This window comes from Pongo abelii, chromosome 4 (genome assembly GCF_028885655.2).
Source record: "Pongo abelii isolate AG06213 chromosome 4, NHGRI_mPonAbe1-v2.0_pri, whole genome shotgun sequence".
NCBI lineage: Eukaryota > Metazoa > Chordata > Mammalia > Primates > Hominidae > Pongo > Pongo abelii.
In genome coordinates, this window is record NC_071989.2 from 178855580 (window position 1) to 178870644 (window position 15065).

Here is a 15065-nt window from a genome sequence, read left to right on the forward strand (position 1 = left end):
ATTCAGGCTTTTCCAGGTTTCTGACGGGGCTGGGAGTTCGAGCTCCTACACTCTAAAGTTTGAACAACGTCAGTGTTAGGGCTGTCTAAGTTGCTAGGGCAAATGCAGTCTGATCAACATTCCCCCACCCCTATTCCTATGTCCCCTAAAAATTTAAGACATGGTGGATATGGAAGTAAGGTCTCAAACTTGTACAGAGGGGCAGGACACAAATGCCATTTTTGAGGAAACTACTGAAAAAATACACACATCAGAGAAGCAAAATGTTATTCCATGATTCTATTGCTGCATGACAAAAGAGGTGGTTTTTAAAATCCAAATGACAGAAAAGAGACTTTTCTGAATATGAAGCTGCTGCTCGTTTCTCACTCCATTTCAGGTTATCAATCATTCACATCGGTGTGATTTCCCACAGATCTGATACCAAAGGGGGCTAGACACCATAGCAGAAAAAAAAGATGCTTCTAATCAGAAGTAAAACACTGTCATTTTTCATTAACAGCCAAATGCAGGTAACTTGTCCAAACTTCAGTCACATTGCACTACAAATCGTACTGAAAGGCACACAACCAGGTTTTTCTACGTGGTAGTGAGAACTAAGAAATTAACAAGCTGGTAAAAGTAATTTTGATTGATCAGTGAACTACAACACACCGACCAACTCCTAATGAAAAGATAATGGTTTTTTTCATAAAACAGCCACTATCTCTAGATGGGGACTAGAATCCACCTCCCTTTTTATCTTTTAAAATGAAGAATGGAAGTTTCTCTAAACAAGGCTTAAGACAATTCATCCTTTTCAAGGCAATTCCAGGCAACTTGAGATCCAAGGTTTGTTTTTCTTTGCTTTTTTTCCCCCTTCAAATTCAAATCAAGCCATTGAAAATAACAAGCATTCCATATCCATGCATTTGGGGCAGCCTGCAGTTCTGACAATGGTGGATTTTCCACTACATACCACCACACACACACATACAAGCTCCCAGCCTCACTGTTCATTTAAGCCAAAGCTTTAAAAGTAAACTATTGTCCAAGAGACGATCGCATTTTCTCTTAGAGGATCACCGATCATAAAAAATAAAACCTACCCACATCTCTTACCTTGAAGCAGTGGAATTACCTGCAGAGGATGGTCCCCCTTCCTTGCACAATGAGCCAGGCTTTGACCAGCGGCAAAATTACTCCAAAAGAAGGAATAATAAGTCCTTCATATTGTAATTTTCACTGTTTATATGCAAGAAGTGTAGTGGGTCTGCTCACGTAGGAATAAATAAAAAGCCGAACAAACTGCTCGGCAGCTACCATGTGAAAAGAAAAGACCTCTAGTGGCCACAGGCTGAATTCTTTAAGGAAGGGAGAGGAGAGATAGAGGGAGCAGAGGAAACACACGCTCCTGTGTGTGTATAGACACACACACACACACACACACACATATACAGGCACACACACATGCACATACACACACTCCTACACTCCTCAAATGCTAAGGTTTCTCCTTTCTTGCATTTGGCCTGGCTGGAGGTAGAAATGAGAATAATGGTTATTTCTTGATTTAAGTGGGAGCTGGTTAAATTAGCAGTGACGGCGGTGTTCTGTCTAGTTTGAAAGGGATAATTTTACACACTCACTACCACCCCCTGGGGGCCTGAGCAGGAAAAAGAATTTGACTCTGGCTCTTCAAGGAGTTGCCACCCAGTGTAGAGGCTACAAGTTCCCATAAAAGCATCATCAGCCATTGTCCCTGAGAGTCCCAGCTTTGCGATCTCCGCCAGATATGCATGTTTTCTAGTCATTTATGGTGTGCGGGTGTGTGGTCACTTGGCAAGGAGAGCCAGCTTCCTGGGCTTGTAACCTTCGTAGTCATGGCAGGCCCCTTGCTTAGAAGGGCTCCACGGTTGTTTCAAAATTCTGAATAGTTTTAAACAAGGGCTTTGCATTTTTACTTTGCTCTGGGACTCACTAATTACATAGCTGTTTCTGCTGACAAGGAAAGCATGCTATCCCTAACTTCCTAATTGAAAAGAACCTAGAAACAAATGAAAATCCATATTATGGGAGCTACTTTTGGGAGTATAAGCTTAAGAAACAGTTTTCCAAAAGGCTTCCTGTTTCTCTACCACTGGAACGAAATTGTAAACCTTGGAGGAAATATATACACATGTATATATACATACAGGCATACCTCGTTTTATTATGCTTCACAGATACCTGTTTTTTACAAATTGAAGGTTTGTGGCAATCCTGCATTGAGCAAGTCTCTTGGCACCATTTTTGCAACAGCCTGTGCTCACTTCATATCTCTGCATCACAGTTTGGAAATCCAAGCAATATTTCAGATTTTTTTCATTATTATTATACGTGTTATGGTGATCTGTGATCGGTGACCTTTGATGTTACTATTATAATTATTTTAGGGCACCATAAACAAACTTCACTATGGCAAAGTTCATTGTTGTCTTTTTTTAAGAAATTGCCACAGCCACTCTAGTCTTCAGCAACCGCCACCCTGATCAGTCAGCAGCCATCAGCATCAAGCCCAGACCCTACCCCAGCAAAATGATTCCTGTTTACTGAAGGCTCAGATGATCGTTAGAGTTTTTTTAGCAATATTTTTAAATTAAGGTTTATGTTCTCAAATTAAAATTTATATTTTTGTAAACATAATGCTATTGCATACTTAATAGATTACAATATAGTGTTAACATAACTTTTATATGCACTGAGAAGCCAAAACGTTCATGTGACTGGCTTGATTGTGATATTCACTTTATTGTGGTGGTCTGGAACCAAACCCATAATATCTTCAAGGTATACCTGTATATATTTCATCTTTGTTATTTTATTAACAAAAGAGGAACTTTTTTATATAAAAAAGGCAACAGTTTATGGTAAAAATGCTTTTTTTTTTTTTTTTTTGGTTCAAATATAATACTTCCAGCCAGGCCATCTTCCACAAGCCCGTGCTTGGCTGGACCACAGTGGAACTTCATTTGGCCAAGATGGCAGCCCCAGTGGAAACTTGCAAGAGACAGTCAAGAATGACTTCTCACCCCTGGTGGATTCGTGGCTAGTGTTTTGTTTAGCAGGTTCCAGAATAGATCTCCCTGAATGCTGCTTGCAGACACAGAAAACTCACCCTGATATGGACTGATAAAATCTGGGAAAGAGGAAGCAGAAAAGGCTATGCTGATGTCTTCTGGTGCATGAAAGGGTGTGGTTCCTCTTCTGCTCCGAGGGTCTCCTCTCTGTGTCCCTGCCTTGATTTCCCTTTGTTTGAATCTTTCTGGTACTTAGCTGGCTTTGCCAATTGAGGGTCTTACTCTTTTTCTCTCATGGATTAATCTTGCTTTCCCAACTAGATCATGAACTCACAAAGAGCAAGGGCCATCTCTTCTCATTTCTTTCATCCCTCTCAGCCCTTACCAAGTGGCAGGCCCCAGGAGGTGCTGGGTTGCCACTGGCTGATTCCTGGTGATCCAGCTACAGATTCCTCTGCAGAGAACTTTAGTGCATTTCAAGGTGCTAAAGGAGCCACCTGATTCTTTTGATACTCCTCTAGAGGTAGATTCAGATGAATTATTGTCCCATTTGACAGATGAGACAATTGGGACTTACACATGTAAAATTATTTGTCATAAAATGAAACTGTCTCCATGATTTTGAAATAGGCTGGATTTCCTGACACAAGTACAGTGCTTTTTCCCCAATGTGCGAACAGCAGGAGAGGTAATGGATCAGGTGTTATGTTTATGTTTGGCACTCCTATTACAGTCCCAGGCACATAATAGTACTCAGTAAATACTTTTTTGATGAATGAGCCATAAGGAGACATTTTCTCACAGGGAAGTTTTCCATGGTCCTCTCTCAACTATTTATGGTATTTTTCTTCATTTCTTGCAGAGTCACTTTGTGGCATGTATGACAGCCATCTTAAACCAGATGGGTGACCAGCACTACTCCTTCTACATTGAGACCTTCCAGACCAGCTCTGAACTTGTGGTGAGTCTATAGGATGCTGGGGTTGAGGAAGAACTCTTCCATCTCTGGAACATGCCTTCTGTCCCTGTCAGAGAGACCTGCATGTCTATCACATAATCTAGATATGACTTAACCAATATTTGTTGATGAATCACAGACATTTTGGGGTTTAAGAGCATGACTGTTAGAGTCATACAGTCTTAGGTTTGCATCTAGGATTTGTCACTTGCTAGCTGTGTGACCATGGACAGGTGACTCTCTTTTATGCCTCAGTTTCCCCATTTGTAAAGTGGGGATAATATCATTTATGTCATAGGGCTAAGAAGGGGTTGCACAAGAACACAATAGCTCTCATGTAGTAAGTGCTCACTGAAATATAGCTCTTATTAAGATCACAAATGCCTAGAGGAAGTCAGTCTCTGGGCCCCCTTCTTCTAGCCTCTCAGGATGCATTTGCTGCAAGACCATCTGCCCATGGCCTGTGGCTTCTATCTCTGCAGCTGATGACTTTGTTAACATAGAGCCCAGCCCAGGCTGTTCCTGCCCCAAGAGTGGAACAGAGCACCCTTTGCCCTCAGTGTGGCCTCCTTTCTCTCTGTCTTGTTGCTACCAGGTTCAGGAGTCCCACTGCTTAAGGTCATTCTCAACTCTCCCTGGAGAGACCAGGGGCACCAAAATTGGATCAACCTCAGAGAGAAGCCCATTAAAAAAAAGGAATCATTAGAAAACCAATGCCCTACCCCTTCATCCATTCAGTAGTGAGATGTTCTCTCCCTTGGAGTAAGATTGGCAAGAAATGGAACCTTTCCCTCAACCTCCAATTTCCCTGTATCTTAAGACATGGAAATAGAAAAACTGGACTCCTAATTTTTGATCCTCTATGGAAGGAAAGGTTTCTGGGGGAAGAAGGTAAGAAATGGAATTCTTAATGATTGAACATACACATTTTCTTACATAACCCTCACAAAAGTATGACATGGGAATTAGGAGTCACATTTCACAAGTCTACAATCTGCTTGCTCAAGGTCCCATAGCTAGTATGTGGTGGAGGTAAGGTCTGGACATTGACTGTAACTCTTATACCACACTCTCTCTTCTCATTAAGAAGCCACTCTTCCCATCTATGAGCCAGGAGCCGTCTTCATTTCCACAGGAAGGGGATGTGCCTGTGATGATATCCACACTTCCCCAGGTGACATCAAGTATGAATAATATAACAATACTCATCATCATCATCAACATGTAATGAGAATTTGTAAGAGACCAGGCTCCGTACTAAGCATCTGATGGGCAGGATGCACTTAATCCTCACAGTCACCCTTTGAAGTAAATATTATTCCCGTTCTGCTGATGTGGAAACTAGGACTTAAAGTATTGAGGTAGTTTTCCCTAGCAACAAAGATTGCTGGAAAGGAACAAATGCCATTTCCAGAATTTTCAACTTAGCTTAAAGCAGTGATTTTCAAATTATGTTCCTCCTATCCTCACTATGCTTTACCATAAACATGCACACACGCACGTGCGCACACACACACACAATTCCACCAGAGCTGTTCTACCTTTATATATTTTATATATTGGGCTCCAGGTAAGACTTTCTTTGAACAAAGAATTCTGCTGTTAAAATAATTTGAAAACCACCAACTTAAGGAAACAACTCTGAACGGATTTCCTCTAGATTTTAAATTTTGCCTGAAGCACACTGGTGGTATGACTTCATTACCTCCAGCTCAAAAGGGTCTCAGTGCCGGTGGTTCTGGTCTTAGCTATACAGATTTGTCTTTATTTATTTTTTATTTTTTGAGATGGAGTCTCGCTCTGTCACCAGGCTGGAGTGCAGTGGCGCGATCTTGGCTCACGGCAACCTCCGCCTCCCGGGTTCAAGTTATTCTCCTGCCACAGCCTCCCGAGTAGCTGGGATTACAGTGTGTGCCACCACACCCAGCTAATTTTTGTATTTTTAGTAGAGACCATGTTGGCCAGGATGGTCTCAATCTCTTGACTTCATGATCCACCCTTCTCGGCCTCCCAAAATGCTGGGATTACATGCGTGAGCCACCGTGCCTGGCCTTCAGATTTTTCTTTAATTTGTGTTTTCCAAAGATGGAGAAAAAGTATGGCTCACTGCAAAATCTAGTGAAGGGTGCTGAAGTCCACTTTGAACCTCTTCAAAGAAGAGGAAGAGTTCCTGTCATTGTGTCTTATCTAATCTGCTTGTGTGTGTGTGTGTGTGTGTGTGTGTGTGTGTGACATATGAATTAGCTGTATTTACAGCACTGCTAATTAGATGTTCATTTTAATAAGAGTTTATTTGCTCAATGACCTGAGATGCTTTCATACAGTGAGATTATTTCCTTCTCAAATACATATTTGGGAAAATGATTATAAAATTGCCACATCAATGAGTACATTTACTTCTTTATTCCCAAAGATGGAATTAATAGTGCTTTATTTTGAGAGCATTTTCACATCCCATATTCATGTTCCACTGACATTTGGGAAACAGCATTCTAGCATTCAATCTTTAAGCTTCCATTTAATTTAGTTAATGAAAGGCTGTGTCCCTTCGCTTTTCCTCCCTCCAAAATATAATAAAAAAAAAAATTTAAAGAGCCAACGAGCTCTGAGTTCCTGTAAAACAGGAAGACATGTGTGCTGTGCTTCATTGTTTCAGGACTTCTTGATGGAGACCTTCATCATGTTCAAGGACCTCATTGGAAAGAACGTGTACCCTGGAGACTGGATGGCCATGAGCATGGTTCAAAACAGGTGAGCTGCTACCTGCTTCCATAAAGGTACCTTACCCAGCCCTCACTTCAAAGATCACTTATTTCGAGTTAAATTAGGGACAATTTCTCCTTGCTGAAAAGAAATTAAAGTGTTAAGGCATCCTTTCTTTCTATCTTTAAACCCAGGGAAGGACTCCTCACCAATCTTGAAGCTACTCAAAAAATCGTCCCCAACTTCTCCATTTTTCAAATCCCAGTTAGAATATCATACTTCATCTCTGAAGCCTTTCCTAAACTCTTGGGACAGGAGATCTTAGAAAAGCATTTAAAAAATATATTATTTTAATTTTTTAAAAATAATAAAAGATATTCTGTGACATGGTAAAATAAGTTTAGGAAGCATTAAATTAAACAGCTTTGAACAGATTTCCATGCTGCAGGACTTCTCCAAGCTTTTAATATGCTAATGTGATTTTTTTCTAAGAGGAGGATTTAGGGTACAGCATTCCATTTGCCCATCCATTTGCACATAGGATGTGCATTTGGTGTGTCTATGTTTGTATCTATAATACCTGTTAATATCTCCTAGACTATCAGTGTAACCCAAGTATAGCTTAGATGTCCTATGGCCCAACACAACAAGAGATGAAAGTAATTCTAAACAATTTCAGTCTTTGCTGCTAGGTTTCTTGTATCATTTCACCAAAGTAAAATCCAAACTATAACACTCATTAATCTTTTCTAATATTCCATTGGGTTTATTTCTAATATTCCTTGGATTTCCCCAAGCCTCTCTCAGAACCTGATTCTCAAATCCTGCCCACCAATTCCTTTAAAACAGCATCTTCTTGGTTCTTCTCTTTTCTTTCTCCCTGCTTTCCTTTGGCTTCTTTTATTTGTTTTAGATTATTTCATGGAAAGCCCTTCATCTTATACTGGTGTCTAGTTTTATCTCCCTCTACCTATTGTCCTTGTTTTATATCAAAAAACCAAGCATTGTCTGGCAAAGATAGAAATATCTCTAGAGGGCAGAATAAGGGGAGAAGTTAAAAAGACAAAATCAGAATTCTCTGAAGTGGAAAGGAAAGAGGAAACACTAACTCAAACTTGCCCAAGCAAAAAGAGAATGTATTGGCACAGATAACTGAAAGAGCCCTGAGGTGTGGCTTCAGGCATGGATGTATCTAGGTGCTCAAATAGCAATGTAGGGAATCTGTGTGTGTGTGTCTCTCTCTCTGCTTTTTCTATTTACTTTATTCTTAGGCAGATGCTCTTTTAGTGGGGAAAATGGGAAGTTGCAGATATATTCCTTGTTGTATTTTCAACCACAGTGGAATGAAAAGGCTTCTTTTCCTATAGGTACGGAAAAAATCCTGAGGCCACTCTTCAAAGGTCTGGCCTGAGCTACATGCCCATCCATGGACCTCTGCGGCCAGCTGAATGAAATGTGCTATTAAGTTAGGCTTGGATTTCATGACCCGCCTTTGGAACTGGGGGTGGGTGGTGTGGTCAGTTCTGCCAAAACCACAAAGTCGGGGAATAAGGAAAGAAGCAGAGAGAGTAGTTCTTCAAAGGAAAATCTAGAAGTTGTTACCAGAAAGAGGACTAAATAATGGGCAGGTGAATGCACAGATGTCCAGCCTTGATCCAGGGTCTTGGGATTGGAGCCCTGGCCAGGCAACTTCCCCTTCTGAGCTGTCTACACGGTCATTCTGGAAGAAACATGTGCTGGGTCCCATGGGAGTGCTTTGAAGGAATTTCCTCCTGAAATCCCAGCTTGATTCAAACTTTAGTCATTTTTGGGAGAGGCCCCCAGAAATGCTACAGTAATCCTTATTTCTTTATACCTAGAAAATTAGAATGTAATTTCCTAAGGGACCTAATACTTTGGAAATCTCTCCTAAATAGAAATAATAGATTTGTATCTCTTAAGGGTCAGCCAAGTACTTATGTTTTGTACATTAAAGAAAAAAGTTAGACTCTAGAATACAGCCTGGGCTTCAGACTCTTTAATTCTGCCACTTTCTCTTTCTTGGGAAGTCATTTAACCTCTTGGAGTGTTAGTTTCCTTGTCTGTAAAATGGGGATAATGGTAGTTTCTATTTCATGAAAATTGCTTTGTGTGTATGAGGGTAGAATGAGTTACTCCTTAGCACAGTGCCAGGATCAAGGAAAATCTCAATAATAATAGTGTTGCCATCACTAGGTGATGACAACAAACTTAGCCTTAGACTACAGAAGCATGTGTTAATGTCAACCAGAAAAGATTACTTTTTTCTGCTTGCAGGCACATAGCTTAGTTCGAAGATTTCCTTCATCTTCTGGCCAAAATGATCTCTTATGTTTATAGAACACATGAAATGTTCTCACTATTTTTGCATTTTGCATATTATAATAGCTAACATTTATTAAGTACCGAGCTCCATCACTGTTGCGAAGGCTTTACATGAAATTAGTTCATTTAATCCTCCCAACAACTTTAAAATGTGGAACAACTGTAATCCACGTATTATATAAGAGGAAGCTGAGGTACAGAATAGATAAGTAACATACTTCCTATTGCATTGCTGAAAAGAAACAGAAGCCATTTCATTGAAACCAATGCTCTTAATCTCTGTATTATTATTATTATTATTGTTTTATTTATTTATTTATTTATTTTTGAGATAGAGTTTCTATCTTGTTACCGAGGCTGGAGTGTGATGGGATGCTCTCAGCTCACTGCAACCTCCGCCTCCCGGGTTCAAGTGATTCTCCTGCCTCAGCCTCCCAAGTAGCTGGGATTACAGGCATGCGCCACTACGCTCAGCTAATTTTGTATTTTTAGTAGAGAAGGGGTTTCTCCACATTGGTCAGGCTGGTCTTGAACTCCCGACCTCAGGTGATCTGCCTGCCTCGGCCTCCCAAAGTAATCTCCATATTATTAAGTGCACTTTGCCCAGAGAGATGAAATGACTCTCTAAGGTCATGCCACTAGTGAACAATTTCAACCCAATTTAGATAAACAGAACATGTACCATGACTTATGCCCAGACCAGTATTCCCCAGAATACCATATTCTTTTCTCCAAAAAGGTGCAAGTTATTCATGTGGTCAGGGCCAACTTCACTTGTCAGTATGTCTGCACATTCCAACTAACTTTTCTTCCTTCCTTCCATGATCTGTATGTTATTATAGTTGGCCTGTTTTTATAATTTTTGTATTATCACTTATGATTTCTGTATTATGTATGCATTAATCGTCTATTATTTACTTATCTGTTTGTTGGAAAAGGGAGTGGAGTTTTCTAGATTTTAATGTCTCCCCAGCTGTGTACTGTTTGTGTATGCAGACATAGTGACACATCTCCTGCAAGAAATACTTCCTGTTAGAGCGTTTTTCTTTTTGGTAAGCTGCAACACTGAGTAAGATCTGATTTACATGATGTTGTTAATTTTTAAATGATCAAGTTCTTTATAATGTTGTAAATGAACAAGATTATGCCTAGAAACCTCTTTTACCTCTGTTCCATCTGCACCTCACTCTAGAAATCCAGCATTTTGAGGAGGCTTAGGATTTATGCACATCCCTGAAGTTACCCTAAATGCAGTCAACCACCAAATATTTATTGAATTTCATGGGCATCCAGGGTTGTAGGCAATGGACAGGCCAATTTAAGCTGTGGTCCCAGAAGGCAGAGGGCTTATGGTCTAGCTGGGGAAACAGTAAATATTCCCATGGAAATGTAAGCTGCAGTTGCTGTCATGAATTTGGAGCCCGGAGAGAGACCAGACGCAGAACAGGGCAGTTAGGACTTATGGCTGCCTGAATTCAAATTCCATCTGAGCAAGTTCCTTCACCGCTTTAGACTCTGTTTTCCTCACTGTAAAATGTGGCTAATAATGATACCTACTACAAGGATATTTGTGGTAACTGAAATGAAGTGATATGTAGAAAGTAGTTAGAACAGTGTTTGACACATAGCAAGCGCTTCATGAATGTTAGTTATTTTTATTTTATATTTCTATTTCTATGGTCTGGGTATAGCCAAACTACTTCACTGAAGCAGCAAATCTGGGCTGGATCTTGTCTACCTTTTCATATGGTGGTTCCATCAGTGTGCTGATGAGTCACTGACACCCATTTTCTCTTCATCCTACCTACCTTAATTTGTAGTGATTATTCATTTTTGGGGTCCCCACCTCCTCCAATCCATGTAATCCAGAAAGAAAGAACCCTCTTAATGTTTTTTTTTCTTCTTCTTCTTTTTCTTTTGAGACAGAGTCTCACTCTGTCTCCCAGGCTGGAGTGCAATGGCACGATCTCAGCTCACTGCAACCTTCACCTCCCGGATTCTGGTGATTCTCCTGCTTCAGCCCCCTCAGTAGCTGGCATTACAGGTGCACGCCACCATGCCTGGCTAATTTTTGTATTTTTAATAGAGACAGGGTTTCGCCACATTGGCCAGGCTAGTCTCGACCTCCTGACCTCAGGTGACTCACCCGCCTCAACCTCCCAAAGTGCTGGGATTACAGACACGAGCCACCGTGCCCAGCTTACCTCTTCATGGTTTCACTAATCAGCAAAGAACACCTAATCCTGACATCCAGCTGGCTGCAGGATCCCGATCCCAGGAGTCTGCTGCATCCCTAACTGGAATCCCAAATTATGCAGAAAATGTTTCCGGGCACTTGGGGTGAACCGTGTCCTGTTACCGAGCTGGAATATGCTGATTCATTCTAACCTTTTGGTCCATGGAGCATTTTGTGTGTTGTAAAGGAGGCACTTAAAGGCTCTGTGGGAGAATGGATATCCCAGCGGCTCAAGAGGAGGGATGTCTGTGTCTCCCAGCCAATGCTTTTATCTTTAGTTCTAACCAGTAGAATCAACTACATCCCATGAATGACAGGGGATTGGGATTTGGAGTGGCCCTTTCTCTCCCTTGGTGAATCTCACCAGATAGGGCATGTCCACCTCCTCTCCCCTCTTTTGTTCACATGATACCGCCTGTGGGCATGGTCCATGCTGTGTTGTCACATGGGAGTATCATCAGCCTCATATCCTCCTGCCCCAGAACTTCGAGGCAGTGGGCAGTTAAGGATAACCATAACAACAACAGCTGACATGTACTGAGGACATCTGTGTGCCCAGGCACTGGGCCCCTGCTTCATGTACTGCAGCTCGGTTAGTCTTCACACATAGCTCGTTTTACAGATGGGGCAGTTGAGGTTCACAGAGGTCAACCACCCAGCCCACGGCCGCAGCTCAGAAGAGTGGCTGAGTGGGAAGGTGACCCTGGCAGGCTTGCAGCGCCTGTAGGACTCTGTGTGCACCTTCCATTCCTGGGCCCGGGCCAGGGAGTAGTACATGTAGTGTGTATAGGCTTATTCTCGGCTGCCTCCTGACACCAGGATTTGTTCTGCTACATGAAGAGAAGTAGGAAACTGGGGACTTGAGCCAGCAGGCTCTGTGAGGCCTCACACGGAACAGTTTTGAGGATAGCAAGCCTGGGTTTGGCTCCTCTTTCTGCCAGCTTCTTCCTACTCACAACAGCTGACTTATCTGTTCCCTGCTCTATTGCATATGGCTTCTGGTTCCTCATGGAATCATCTGCCCATGGCTTCTGCTCAAGGCTCAGACTGCATTCTCCCTCCTTGTGGGCTGTTTGAAAGGATGGATCTACTTCTGTCCAGGCTTGGGTATTTCCATTGCACAGTGCTATATCCATAAGACCACCCATGGGCTGCTGACCAGCCCATACAAGACTGCTTTGAGTCACGTGTTGGCCGTGGACCCAGTCAGCTGTAGGCAGGCAGCAGAATGATGTGGACGAAGTGCAAAGGGCTGCGTGCATGGCAGGCATGAGTGGAAGCATGCCAGTGCCGGAAGTTCAAGGAGCCAGTGTGTCCTTCTGGTTAACTGAAAACACTTTAGAGAAAGACAAACCTGAGTTTGGGTCTGGACTCTTCTGCTTCTTTGCTGTTTGAATGTGGGGAAATTATTTGCTCTTTCCAAGCCTCAGTTTCCTCTTATGTTTAATGGGTATAACAGTAGCCCCTATTTCAGTTTATAGAATTAAATGAAATAACATTTGTAGAACTGTTAGCACAGGCCATATGAATTATGGCAATTGATACTTCCATCATTGTCATTATTAATAAAGTGAGCTCATGGCTTGGATTGAACAGAATTACAGAGATGTCCTTGTGGACAGAACTGCCCTGTGGTTAAATACCTAGATTCTGCAGACCGTGTAACTTCATGTAAATCCTGATTTTACATGTACTGGCTGGGCTATTGGGAAAGTTACCTAAACTTACATCTCTAAAGTGGAAACCATATCTAACTCAGAGATATGTGAGCATTAGAAAAACAAAAGCAACAGAGGAAAGAATCCATGCAAAGCCCTAGCGTGGAGCCTGGCAGGCAGTTGAAAACCGTGGTTGGGTTTGTTCTTCCTCCTATACAGCCACTAAGCAATACAGACGAGACACAGCAAGTGCTAGGTTGAGATCTGATAACGAACTTTGTTTTCAGCAGTTCAAGTTCATTGTTGAGAGTAATAGCGTTGAGTGTGTTTTCGTTGTAACCCACTTTACTATATGAGTGCTTAGGCTTTAAGTACAATTATTGTTGTTTTGAGATGGAGTCTCGCTCTGTTGCCAGGCTAGAGTGCAGTGGTGTGATCTCAGCTCACTGCAACCTCCAACTCCTTGATTGAAGCAATTCTCCTGCCTCAGCCTCCGAAGTAGCTAGGATTACAGGCACGTGCCACCACGCCCAGCTAATTTTTGTATTTTTAGTAGAAATGGGGTTTCACCATGTTGGCCAGGCTAGTCGCGAACTCCTGACCTCATGATCCACCCATCTCAGCCTCCCAAAGTGCTGGGATTATAGGCATGAGCCACCATGCCCAGCCAATTACTGTTTTTAAAAAAATAAGAAAAATAAGAAGAAAAATGCCTTACTTTTCCAAACCCAAACATGGGCACCCAAAGATAAGTGATATTCTGATTTCCAGTGTGTGGCTATGAAAGACTCTAGAGAAAGGGAGGAACTTTGATTTACCTGCTACTAATCCCCATCATCAGCACAGGGGCAAATCAATTCGTGGTCATTGGGCTGGCCTTTGAGGCTGGAGACAAGTTTAAGCTGACAACCAAAATAATGACTGTTACTGGAATGACCGATAGCTTTGTTGGTGCTGAGAATGTGTGAAAGCCCTCTCTTTGGTATTGTATTCAAGGTTCTGAGATGTTTACGTATAATATGACAGCCACTCAATGCATTTCCATCTGGGGGATCAGACAACTAGTCTTTAAGGACAGAATACAAAATACAATGTTGTTTCAAAGACATATTGGTGAATAACAGACTAACAAAACCAAAGAAATCTCACTTTGTGACAGCCTGATGGGGCGGCAGATTTTGTGGCATTTTTATTTCTGTTTTTGTATGGTGCTGCCTGCCTCAAAACTGGCTGCTGACTGATCCCTGTCCTCTGTCTGCCCTGTTGTCTGGCTCTTGCCTTTAGAAGAATGAAGCAGTCCAGAGGGGTCTGAAGCCACCTCAGCTAGTGACCCTGTGAAAAAGGTTACATTACTGCTATTTCACAAGGGAGGAGACTGAAACTTTAGGGGTTGTATTAACATGCTTCAAATCCACACAGCTGGAGAGTAACAAAGCCAGAAATCACACCCATTTGTGTGTGTGTGTGTGTGTGTGTGTCCAAATCCTGTGATTCCAGTGCCAGGATACACTGCCTTCTGTGTTCAACAGTCATGAAAGTATTTTAATGAACACCTGGCCCTGCAGTGCCTCATGTAGCAAATGCTGCAGATACTCCACCCACCGACTCTTGGACCACCCAAAATCCACCGGCAGCTTCGGTGGACATTTCCCATTCACCCTGAGGCTTTCCTACTTCTTTCTTTCCCTGGGCTTTGTCTGGCTACAGAGTGCTCAGCTCACCTGCAGGACAGGCCAGAAGTACCAGGGACTTCCTGCCCATTGGAGCAACTTTCAACCAGTGAGGGGTTGCAGCTAAGGCATAAATAACCCAGCCTTCTTGTTCCCTGGGAGGGGACACTTGTTATATGAAAATGTGTTCTGTAAAGTCCAGGTGTAGGATATGAGAAAAAGACATAGTCAAGGACGTTACCAAAATTGTTTCCTTTTTCCCCCCCACTCTGAGCAATTGGAAGAATAGGATTGTCCTTAACTTAGACGGGAAGACTACAGAAAGCAGTATTTCAGGGTGGGTGTAGGGAGGGCAGGTGGCCGGAGTTTAGTTTTTGACATGTAAGTTTGAGATGCCTAAAAGTTATTCAAGTATGGGTATAGATCATAGAGCTGGAGTGCAAGCTGGTGTTTAGGGGA

General features: G+C 42.1%; 2 protein-coding genes across 5 annotated transcripts in view; one reads left to right on the top strand and one right to left on the bottom strand.

Annotated features, from left to right (window-relative positions):
- Positions 1-1392, bottom strand: part of INSYN2B (inhibitory synaptic factor family member 2B) — a 120033-nt gene extending 118641 nt beyond the window's left edge. The window contains exon 1 of the mRNA XM_002816175.5: positions 1102-1392. The gene's annotated coding sequence lies outside the window, so the exon portion shown is untranslated. The remainder of the gene's footprint in view (positions 1-1101) is intronic.
- Positions 1-15065, top strand: part of DOCK2 (dedicator of cytokinesis 2) — a 442316-nt gene that overhangs the window by 340739 nt on the left and 86512 nt on the right. For all 4 annotated transcript variants that reach the window (XM_009241272.4, XM_024247240.3, XM_054556208.2 and 1 more), the window contains 2 exons: positions 3901-3999; positions 6653-6747. In XM_009241272.4, the coding sequence (XP_009239547.4) occupies positions 3901-3999; positions 6653-6747 (194 nt within the window). The remainder of the gene's footprint in view (positions 1-3900; positions 4000-6652; positions 6748-15065) is intronic.